Here is a 12557-nt window from a genome sequence, read left to right on the forward strand (position 1 = left end):
GGGGGAAGGGATTAGGAAGAAAGATGAAAGGGAATTAAACTTGGGGATGCAACCAGGTGTGGAGGATGGCTCCTTGCTTGGTGATGCTATCTTATTAAGAACAGTATCCCTGTTGGGGAAACAACAAGGTCCTCGGTATGACTTCAGTCCATTCCCTTTTGGTTGTCTGCAGTGTGTTCGCCCTGCATGAGTCAAAAGTGAGGTAGAGTGCAAAAGTTAGTTTCCAGAATTATTTTGCTAGGAAATGAATACATGAACCTCATATCTTGTGAAACTGTGGTAATGTGGATGTCAACGAGGGTGTAATATTTTCCATGCCAATAGTGTCCCAGGTGTTATGCAGCCAGTCTGTGAGGTTGGGGGTGGAACTGGTGCCCCATTTAAATGTGATGACTTGCTTTACCGTGCATAGTGCATCATAATGGCTATCCCTTTTCTGGAATACAGTAGGTGCATCAATGTGTTCGGCAGCCCTAAGGACCTTTGAACACTTCGAAGAGCTCAAAGTAATTTGTAGATAAATGGACCACCAGGAACTGCACACATTGTAATGGGACTGCATAGCTATCCATGATTTCCCTGCATTTTATCTGTGGTGTTCATATACGGCCACAAGTCAGTAATCCATTTTAATTTCTTAGAAGCTGTTTCTTAGTTATATAATTGATACATTCCTTGAACTATTTTGCTTGTTAAATTTACGCAGATCAAAAGTCATTTGAAGGATAAGTGGTTATTAGTGGAGCAAGCCTTATTGAACTTTCTAAAATATTTGCTAATCGGTTTTGGGTAAGCCCACTACCACATATTTATTTTACTTTTGTCAAAGATTTATTAATCAGCATGTCTTTCCTTCATTCTTCGTTCCATGCTTACTGGAAGTATCTACATGTGGTATCACCGACCAGAACAGACACAATAGTAATCCAAATCTTTATTCTGCTTAGCATCTTCAAAATTAAGCTACACTACACAAGGAAGGATCCACACAATTCCTGGTGGACCCTGCTGTTTATAGGGCAGAGCAAGATGATACATATACCCATTTACAGCTAAACATAATGACACACACTCTTGACCTCTGAAAGCAACTGGAAACATTTTTGGGAAAAGTTAGCCACAGGGCAGAGACCTTGAAATACTGTAAATCAACCCCTCCTCTTGCATACAGTCTGCCTTCTGCCTTGCCTACCTAACTTTAGTAATATTTTTCAAACTGGACCCTTCGTATCCAGTAACATAGATTCTAAGTTTCATTCACAACTTGTATCTAACTGATATTTAATAATTTACATAGTTTGTTTGATTGTACATTCCACACGGCTACACGTAGGCACGCAATTTGTGGTGATTGATATATAAAAGAAAAAATAAATTGTGTTGCTTACGTTCTTGTTGTATCTGCAGAGTTTGTTTGGTATAGCAGGGAACTTGTCCCTGAAATCCATTATTTATACAGAATATATTAGGCATATGCACTGCTGTTTCAAAGTACTGTTACCCTTTTCCTATGTATGCATAAGATATATCATTTAGTTGATTCTACATAGTTGTATCATGTATTAAGGGTTTCCAACTACCATATTCCATGATGTGTATGAAGGTATGTATGGATGTATGCTTTTAAGACTTTACGGTGTGTGTTGTCATTGCTGTATCAGAGGCAGGGACCAAGGTTCAGATCAGTGTGCCCTAACTTCCAGGGTCCTTCTCACTCTTTTTAGAGGATGTCCTTAATCATGGTAAATAGACTCTTAACCACACAGAGAAAGTGCATCTCTCATCTGGAAAAACTTTAATAATGTCATGAAAGACTGAAATCACGTGAAAGTGAAGAACAGAGTGTCAAAATAAAGAGGCCAATAGGAGTGTGATCATTTTATCCTAAAAGTCAGTAAAATGGTGAAGCAATGATAAACAAATCATTTACTGTGAACAGAATACAGGAGTAAAAAGTGAATAAAGTAAATTGAAGATTAGATACAGATGAAAGGTAAGAAAGAAAAGCAACTGAATGCTAGACTAACTGGTCTTTCTTTGTTCTCAACTGAATTATTGAAGCACTGCCCTTTGAAGAGTGGTAGGCCCTTCTCCTGTCAGACGTCCTTCTTTGTCCTGTTGCTGATAACCTTCATGATGCTAAAGTGCGATTTTTCTGCCTTTTTGCCCTGGACCCACATAGTTTGGTCTAGCTTTTAAAGTGACTATAACTGACAAAAGGAGCATAGGCTGGTGATTTCAACATTGAAGGTATGACAACTTGCCTTGCTCTTTGTCCCTTCCGCTCCACTCGCAGATATGTTGTTTGGCTTTAGACAGGCCCACAGAGGATGTTGAGCAGGCAGGCGCTAGATCTCCAAAGGGATTGGGGAAGACATGAAAGCATGTACTTGGAGGGTGGCTCAGATGCAGTTATGGGTTGCAGTCCTATATTCTTATAAACAGATTACTAGTGCCAGCACGCCCAGGTCTTCCTAAAAAAGATGATCATGCCAACCATTTAATTGTGAGTTTATCTGGCCATCTCCTCTCATTCTAAGTGAGTATAAGAGGAACTGCAATGAGAAATCTGCATTTTGCACATGTCTGCTTCATTCTGACTGGCATTAAATATAGACATGTGCGGACTCATGCAGAGATGAGAGCTATTCCATAGTCCTCCACTCACCCATGTAAAATTTCAGCTTGTTGAATACAGGCCTGGAAATCAGAAATGTGGCGCTTTTGTAAGGCTGCATTTCAGCTATCTCATGATCTTTCTGCTCTTTCTACACTTAAGCACTGGTTGTTCTAGTCACAGATCTTCTGTGAGCTCATCAACAAATTGTTATTCCTTCATTTGTTGTCTGAGTGATGATAGTGATATTTGAAAGCTGTCATGCTGTAGAATCTGGGGTGGATGTTCTGTTTGCCCTCCCGTTGTAAGCTCTTCAAGGCTGTGGCTGGACTGCTTGATGGGATGCGGTGACAATCACTTTGAGGTCACAGCATTCCAGGCAGTGTCAAGCTTCTGGGGACGATTTGAATGTGATCAATTAAGATCTTGGTTCGCTGCCTGAGGAAGTTGGATAAACATGCTTCGAACCTGATAAAGGTTTATGAAGTACCTTTGAAGTGAAAAGCGTATTCTTAACACTGGTGGCAAGGGAGAAACTGTCGCCAATCTCCTAATTGAATCAGAACCCACCGACCCATATTAAGCATCTTTTGAAGTAATATGGTGGACACCAAGGTGAGGGGGAGCTGCCAAGAGAGAGTAGAACCGCTGTGTATGTTTTTGCTGACCCTGGGTGTGGGTGGAACTTTGGTGCGTTTTGTGATCGGTTGAAGGTAGTGAACTGAGCCGAGGTGTGAGCGGAACCTTGGTGCATGTGCAGCTGGTTGAAGGCACTGAGTCGGGGAGAGGTGTGCTCTTGTTGCTGTCTGCGAGCACAATTATGATGGCGTGAGCCTGTGACGTTCCGTCTGACGTTCCTTACGTACAAAGGAAAACTTGATCATAAATGCCTACACCCATTTTTGATTAATCCTTCTCCCGCGGCTCACTTGGCAACAAGCGGTGACCCGCACACCTTTGAGATTGATGGGTGATCTGTACACCGTTGATATTAATTAATTGCTGACAATAAATGAGGCATGATTTCCTTTTTTTTGTCTATATGTATATATAAGTTATTTGCTGGTCTTCGTTTCAGTGATCAGCACACTGTAGTCCTTTTGAACAACAGAGAAGTAAGTTGTTAGCCCAAAGTACTTCTAGTGTTACTAACAATTCAAATATTCAGACATTATGGCAGGCGCTAATATGTCTGAGCCTCCTCATTTCCTTTCAGATAAGGGGAATCCTATTTTGCCATGAAAAAGATGGAAGCAGATATTTGATTCATACTTGTGATTGGGGGAGAAACATTGTTGGCAGTTTGAAAAGAAGATGTGTTATCACATAATTTAGGAATAGAAGAGAGAAATGTGTATGAGAGTTTGGAGGAAATCATTAGTTGTCATGGGGAGGGTGAACCAGACAATATTTTTGACATATCTATAATGATGGTGGAGAACCATTTTGTGCACAGATTAATGTGACACTGGAAAGGCACAAATTTTTCACTAGAGTGCAAGAGAAACAGAAGAAAATTGGCACGTGTGTTCCATCCTTGAAAACATTAGCTTGTAACATGTGAATTTGAACAACTGACTGATTCTCTTGTCAGAGAACAGATTGTCAGGTGCACAAACAAAGTAATAGTACAAGAAAAAATATTAGAAAAAATCCCACTTTGAAAGAGATGATAGCTATAGTTGAAGGTATGGATAATACTAGTATGTGGATGCGTGAAATGCGTGATGAAAAAGAAAAAGGCAGCATGCTTGTGGATGAGTCAGTGAATGAAGTAAGGGGAGTGGGTAGAAATGCAGATAGAGAGTAGACAAACATAAAAGAATGAAGAGCAAGGAGGGACATAAAAAATTTAAGAAGAAATTTTCTCAAAATTATACTCTAAAATAAACAAAAAGTGGAGGTGTGAGATGTTTTAGGTGTGGGAGCGAAGGACATCTTTCCAATAGTCCTGGATGTTTCTCAAGGTTAGCAGTCTGCAAGAGATGTGGTTATAAATGACACTATGCAAGGGTATGTAGATGAAGAACATTTTGAAGAAAAAATTATTTTGAGTTATAAAGGATGATAGATGTGTGGATACAAATCCAATTGAAATGCTAAAATGTGAAATTGTGGTGGGTAGTAAAAAAGTTGTTGTACTTGCTGATTCAGGATCACCATACAGGATGATTTGTGACAAAGCACAGGAACTCAATATTTGGGAATGGAGAAATTGAATTACTACCACCAGATATAGATCCTGAAGGGTACGGAGGCAAGAAAATCGATGTTTTGGGTTATTCGTGATGAGAATTTGATTTGATGAGCGTGAAACAACTGGGAAAGGTTATCTAGCGAAAAGGGGAGATAACTTTTAGGTTGGAAACATCAAAGGACATGGGGATAATATTAAATCCAAATTCCAAACAGGAAGTTTTACTAATGGCAAACAATGGATTCTCAGATGATATAGTTTCTAGGTTTCCTAAAGTATTTGGAGATGATTTAGGGTAACTAAAGAACCTTGAACATAGAATTCTTCTCAAGAATGGTGCAATACCATGTGTGTCTAAAGTAAGTAAAGTTCCTCATAAGATGTTAGCACCCCTCGAACAAGAATTTAAAAAAATAAAAGAGGAGTAATTGAAAAATTGAGTGCTCAGTGTGGTTGACACTCCTAGTTCAAGCACCAAAGGATAGGGTAAAGAGATGTGTATGTCTGTCGACTTGAGAGGATTAAATAGAAACATCTGAGTTGATTGTCAACCATTACCGAATATTTCTGAAACTCTGGCTTTACTCAAAGATGCTAAGATATTCAGTGTGATGAATTCTATTCTTATTCTAGGCCATTAATATCATTTATAACCTCTTTGGGAGCATCTAGGTTCATCCGGATGCCTTTTGTACTGGCTTCTGCAGCGGTATGCTTTTAGATTGTCATGAAGAAAGTGTTAAATGGGTTGGACAAAGTTTTGTTTTTCCAGGACGATGTTTTGGTCTATGGATGAAACTAATGTGAACATGATGAAATATTGTGCAAGTTGTTGGAGCGAATACATAATGCAGGCTTGGTGATAAAAAAGGAAAAGTGTAAGTTCAGAGTATCCACTGTAACTTATCTGGGGCCAACTATCTCAGGTGAAGGTATAAGTCAAAAAATTGATTTGGCAAACAGTATTGTGGAAGCTCCCAAACTAGAAAACAAAGACCAAGTACGATCATTTCTTGGTTTGGCAGAAGTTTGTTCAAAATGTATCCAAAATGTTGCTAGTGTTTCTCAACAATTGAGGTTGCTGCTAAAGAAAGGTGCCCAGTTCAGCTGGACTGAAGAATGTGATCAGTCTTTCGACAGTATTAAATGTAGCATTAGAAAATTACCAACTTTGGAGAATTTTGATGCTCACAGGAAAACAATTTTACTGACCGATGCCAGTCTGAATGGTTTGGGTGCAGTTTTAGCCCAAATGGTGAAAGGTGAAATGAAGGGGATAGCTTTTGCTTCTCGCTTGTTAAAAAGTGCTGAAGAGCGTTATTCAGTTATTGAACAAGGGACCCTAGGTGTATATTGGGCAGTTATCCACATTAAGTTTTTTTATGGGGACCATTTGTGGTCAGATCAGATCATCAACCACTTACTCGTTTGTTCTTATGTAAGGAGATGGAGAAAGTATCCTCCAGGATCAGGATGTGGTCAGATAGATTGACCAGTTATAATTAAACAGTTGAGTATATACCTGGAGGAGGGAATGCAATGGCAGATGGTCTCTCTAGATTGCCGATCAACCAGAGTGTAGATGTGTGTGAAGAAGTAGCTGTAGATTGTGTATGTGAATCAGCCCTGGAGGAAACAGAGTGGGATAATGCTGTTTCAAATGACTTAGAATTATCTACATTAAAAGAACTCATTGTAAATGATTGGCCAAAGAAGAAAGATAGACCAGCTAATGTGGAAGGATTTCTTTGTGTAAAAGACAAACTTAGCATTAGTGATGGGAAAGTATTAAGGGGAAAACGGCGGTACCGCCTGATGTTTTGAGACAGAAGTTAATTACCTTGGCTCGTGAAGGACATTTAGGGAGAAATTTGGGCAAGGCTTGTTTGTGTGAATGGTACTGGTGGCCAAAAATAGATCAAGAGGTTGAAGTGGTGATAAAGGATTGTTGGCATTTTGCGAAAAATGACAAAAGAAAACTCACACAGTTCCCCTGTCACTTCTTGAGGTTCCAGTGAAGCTATGGAGTAAGTTAGGTTTAGGTATAGCAGGACCATTTGATCATCTAGCCATTGATGAGCAATATATTATGCTGCTGGTAGACTAAGTGGGTAGTCACAAAGTGTGTGGCTACGGTAAACACTGAAATAGTAATCGATTTTTTTTAAAGAAGAATTTCCTAGGGAGGGTGTTCCGAGAACTCTTTTAACTAATAATAGGGTACAGTTTGTATCCCAGGAAATGAAAAATGTTCTTAAAGAATTGTCAATAACTCATTTCAAGACAGCCCTCTATTCTCCTCAAGCCAATGGTTTAGCAGAGAGTATGAATAAGACAATAAAATATTGTGCACAGCGTGCGCTCTTGAATAGGACATCCCCAAAAGATATGTTGAGAGAAACCTGTTGGGCACACTGTGTCACTCCTAATATTGTAACTGCTATATCTCCATTTGTTTCACTTAAAACAAGGAAACCACATTGTAAATTCAATCCTGTGTGGCTAAAAATAAGTGGGGAACAAAATGTGTACTTTCCAAATCAATAGCTTGTTCTGCGTAGGAAGGAACATCAAAATAAATATAAAACTCACTACGATGCTAAGAATTGTGCACATGAATCAAAGTTTCAGGTCATTTACAGAGTTTTAGTGAAAAGGCCTAATATAATAAGAAAGGGCCGCTCAAAATTCATGTTTCCTTTTGTGATAACTTCTCTTAAAAGGAATGTCGCAATTGTAGACTCAGGATGTCTGGAGCATATCTAGATTAACAAAACTAAATGAGGTTGGTTCTGGAACTATGCTTAAAGAGGGGCATGGGGTGGAGGATCTGAATGATGATAAAGAGTTTTTGTTAAGAAGAGAGAGAGATACACCTACTTGGCAGAAGGACTACGTAATGGGGAAAGTTACAAACTACAGACTTAATTAAGTTATGAATGGAAGGATTTTATTAAATAAGGGGACCTCTACTGTTATACATAAAGTGAATGTTTGTATATAATATGTTTCATTTCATTTTATTTTTGTAAACATATGATTTCCATGATGTAATTTGTTTCATTAGAAGCTTAATATGTTAATATTGATTTTTAATTTGTATTCTGATATGATATTATAAGTGAGGGAAATGTGTTGTGGTTTGCACTAGATCACTTGGCTGGAATCACTTTGAGGTCACAGCATTCCAGGCAGTGTCAAGCGTTTGGGGGGGGGGGGTAGCGGGGGGGGGGAGATTTGAATGCGGTCAGTTACAATCGATTCCCTGCCTTAGGAAGTTGGATAAACATGCTAGGAACCTAATAGAGGTTTATGAAGAACCTTTGAAGTGGAAGGCGTATTCTTAACATTGTTATTCCTTCACTTGTTGTCTGAGTGATGTTAGTGATAGTTGAAAGCTGTCATGCTGTAGAATATGGTGTGAGTGTTCTGTTTGCCATCTAGTTGTAAGCTCTTGTAAGCTATGGCTGGACTGCTAACCTGTCTGTGATGAGTAACTATTAAGAGGCTCATTTTATTGTACTTCCTGCTGGAAAGCACTTAATAACATTGTGCTGGCAATGAATGAAGATATTATGGACAAGGTGATCATAAATGTCATGTTATCAATCCACGTAGTGTCATTTTATGTTTTTAGCTGAGGGAAGTAACTGGATTTTAACATGAAATCTGTTGTTCTAGGCACAAGTCAAATTCCGCGAGGTTGCTGCTTTTTTCTCTGAAGAGGAATGGAAGCTTTTGCACAGGTGGCAGAAGGAGTTTTACAAGAATGTGATGAAAGAAATTCACCAAGCCCTAATTTCGCTGGGTAAATTCATAGGTGTTTGCTATTACATTGCGCTGAATGTTAATATTTATTGACTCCAATGTCAAATTCCTCTTAGTACATAGGAACACTTAGAAGCGTCCTCTGCTCTTTAGTGAAGCACAGTCAGTATACCATATCTTACCAGTCTACAGTTTATTTCTAGTTTCTGAGAGAAGGTGGGGAAGGTGCCCCTTGTCAATGGCAGGCCAAGGTTACCAGGTTCAGAGATGTATAACCGTCCTGAGTCCGTGTGGTCTGCATTTGCTTTCAACACAAAAGCGGGGATGCCTCTAAAACCTGAATGGCCCTGGGCTATACCATAATTACGCAAGATGGAAAGCACAGGGATAAATCATGAACATTGTGTTATTGCAAGACAAAATTAATTTGTTTGCACAACTGTTAATGTTGTTCCAAAGCTTCAGCTAAAATACAGTAACACCCCACATCTTTGTTTAAACACGTGTGTATTTCTTAATTCTTACTATATAATAGAGGTCACATTCCATACCATTCCTTGTATACATTTAGTCATTGACATAATTTATAAGAAAATGAAATACATGTACATAAATACACAACAACACATAAAAATACACCTTCTATTTTATATGCATTCTTTCATTTTTTTATAATTTCTCTTCTATCCAAACAACAATTTTATATCCAACTGGTGGTACATACAGTATATTTTGAGTCCATAAGCCGCCATGAGGTAGCAATGGGAAGATCAGACTTAGGAAATAGTCTATTCAAATGGTTCCGACCTTTCCGCTGAAGAAGTTAATATACATGAGGAGAGACAGAGAGTACATGGGAAAGTCTGTGCATGCTTGTAATGTAAAGGTGAAGCCTTGAGCTTTTAAATGTTTTGGACTTTCTGGGGCTCATTTTTAGTGAGAGGATGAGGTTCCACCTTAGTAGGGTCCATCTGTTACATGGGCTCATGCAGAAACTGAGGAGTGTAAGAACTCCCTTGATTGTGCACACTGGCTACATCATTTCATTTTATTGTGTCTTTACTCAATGAAATCAGTACATTCTTCTTATCTAGATAAAGGTGCCAGTGTCCTGACCTGGCCACGGGGGATTCGTATGCTGCTTGAAGTGTGGTATCCTGGCACATAACTTTCAGAATTCCCTTCACATCACTTTAATTCTGGAATTCCCTTTATTAGTGTCTAAGAACTGAGCTTTGCTTGTTGGATACATTTTCTGTGTAGTCCTGGTAAGTGCAGTTTCCTCTTCGCTTTCGAGCCCCTTTTTTCTCTGTGGGTGGGTGAGACTGTTAAAGGAATTCAATATCAGTGTCTCCCTGCTGGTATGCAATAACAAGAGACTCCCCACATTTCCATCATTTTAGTGCCCCTGTGTCAGGCAAGGATGGGAAACTTGATTTGAGAGAATCCATGTGTGCACCTGGTTGGACCTTTATTGGTGTATATCCTCTCCAGGTGCATGTCCGTGTTCCATATTTGAGGGCGTAGTCTATCTCTCGTTGTATATAAGATGGTCCTGAGTTAAGTCTTAAAAAGCAGTGGGAAGACACATGGAAATCTATATGGTGCAGAATGCCAAGCAAGCAGTATTTTCCTGTCTTGTAGTTAATGCCTCTTTGGTACCACAAAGGTGAGGGCTCTTGTTGGCCCTGATCAAGCTCTGCAGAAGAGATTAGGATGCTATCAAACTACTCTGTCACTTCCCTAAAGGCAACTGAGCTATTTATCCTTGGCCATGATTCGTATGTGAGGTGACTCATGGGTGACACATGGGTGCATTTCTGCGTAAAAGAGAACTGGAAAGGGCACTACCACATCCCAATGTCTCCTCATAAAGTTCACGTAATTACTTCTTCAGTGACAATGCAAACCAGGTGCCCTCCATCTTTACAAAACCCTACCCATTTCTCAGAAAGCTTTCCTGTCCCCCTACAAGCTCATATTTGCAGGACCCAGGGTGCATTTTCATGCAGCCACTTTATGAATGAAAAGTCTAATAGAAATGTGCTCTTTTTTTTTTAAATAACAGGTTATCAGATTGTCAATCCTGATACATTGCTCAAGATTTATAAAGGGAAAGAGGCATGCATTGAAGATTCCCTTGATCCAGAGAGAACAGACATTAAAGATGCCATCCTATGTAAGTAGGATCTTTTAATTATTTGCATGCCTGTAAGCGTGCTACTCAATAATTGAAATACATTATTATTTCCTGCAACTAACTTTCACAGCTCCAGTCAAATGATTTTTGGAGTCTTCAGCAAAAGATTAATTTGCAATTTGTGTACTTCCTTTTCCCTAGCAGTATGACAATTTTTGGGACATTGTTCCAAACCGTTGCCCTATTGTGGCAATTTATGGTGAAGCTGTAAGGCTGGGCCTACAGAAGCCTCAATACAACACCTGCCCTGCACTTTGAAACATTGCAGAAAGCTATTTTCAGTATACCACCAACTGTTATAGTTGTTAAGGAACAATTCTGTCTATTATTGCCGCCTTCACTAGCATTATACAGCATGGTGCCTACAACCCCACGGGCTGGCTGCTTTCGAGAGCATAAAAACGATTACATTATTGTACATAGCTTTTGCCTACAGCCCTCTGGCCGGCAGCGCAAGGTAGGCAGGTTAAAAAAAAAAGTTACATTTTAAAAAAAAACGTTCCCCCCTACACCCCCAATTCTCCTTTCAAATAGTAGCTGAGTGGTCAATATCATTGGCAGAATACTAAGTCAGATCGTGGATGTAGAAGACAGAGGACCCAGAAGTACACATGGTCTCCTGCGAGATCATAACTGGAATCAAGCGGAGTAGTTGCAAATAGGCTGGGCAGGTCAAATCCCGGAATTCAGACGAAAGTAGGTGAATGAAGGGTGCCCACAAATCCGCCTATTGAGTGCAGTCAGGTTCTGAATCTAGGGGCAACTTCTCCATCCCCAAGATGAACCACAACCTTTGCAACCAGGAGGTATGATCTTGTGTTCTGTCTGTGCCCCAGAGTGAGAGTATAACCTGTTGTGCTGCACCCAGGGCCAGAGCCGTTTGTCTACCTCTATTAGAGTGTAGTGGGTAAGTCAGAGGATTTAGTAGACCCAGAATGGTTTTGGCTGGGACCTTGGAATGGATGTGTTAAAGGCAGAGTCGATATCATGCAGGACTTGTTCCCAGTATCGGGTGAGCTTTGGGCAATACCATGAAAGGTGTAGGTGGGTCTCAATGTTACCACAACCCTGCCAACTCTCCTAAGAGCTTCTGGCCTTCCACCGCTGCAGTCTTGATTGGGTTAGATACCAATAGCAAACAATTATGAATGTATGTCGGAACAACGCATGCTGGAACAACGCATGCCTGAACAACAAGGTCAGAACAAAGACCGCGTTGTTACCACAAATGCCTTTACCACGGATGCCTTAACAACGATTTTTCGGTGTAAAGGCATTCCTGGTAAAGGCATTAGTGAACAGCATGCATGGATCCAGTCTGCGTCCCCCCGGTCCTCCACCCCTAAAATTACGGCGACCCACCCCACCCCTAAAACCATGCCAACCCCCCAACCCTGCCCCTAAAACTACCCCAACCTCCCACCTTGCCCCTAAAATTACTGTGACCCCCACCTGCCCCTAAAACCACCCCAACCCAACTCCCCCACCCCACCCCTAAAACAGACCCAACCCCCCACCACAACCCTAAAACCTAAACTACCCCAACCCCCACCCTCACCCCTAAAATTACCCCGAACCCCCACCCGAAAGCCTAAAACCACCCCGACCCCCCACCCCACCCCTAAAACCACCCCAACCCCCACCCCTAAAATTACCGCAACCCCTCACTCGCCCCTAAAACCACACCAACCCCCACCCCTAAAACCTAAAGCACCCCAACCACCCACCCCACCCCTAAAACCTCAACCACCCCAACTCCCCACCCCCAAATACTA

At 40.5% G+C, this 12557-nt stretch overlaps 1 protein-coding gene across 1 annotated transcript in view; it reads left to right on the forward strand.

Annotated features, from left to right (window-relative positions):
* LOC138298954 (zinc finger protein 248-like) overlaps positions 1 to 12557 on the forward strand; it is a 117468-nt gene that overhangs the window by 15966 nt on the left and 88945 nt on the right. The window contains exons 2-3 of the mRNA XM_069236916.1: positions 8496 to 8622; positions 10651 to 10761. Of these exons, the coding sequence (XP_069093017.1) occupies positions 8496 to 8622; positions 10651 to 10761 (238 nt within the window). The remainder of the gene's footprint in view (positions 1 to 8495; positions 8623 to 10650; positions 10762 to 12557) is intronic.

The sequence above is a fragment of the Pleurodeles waltl genome, chromosome 1_2 (assembly GCF_031143425.1).
Source record: "Pleurodeles waltl isolate 20211129_DDA chromosome 1_2, aPleWal1.hap1.20221129, whole genome shotgun sequence".
Classification (NCBI taxonomy): Eukaryota; Metazoa; Chordata; class Amphibia; order Caudata; family Salamandridae; genus Pleurodeles; species Pleurodeles waltl.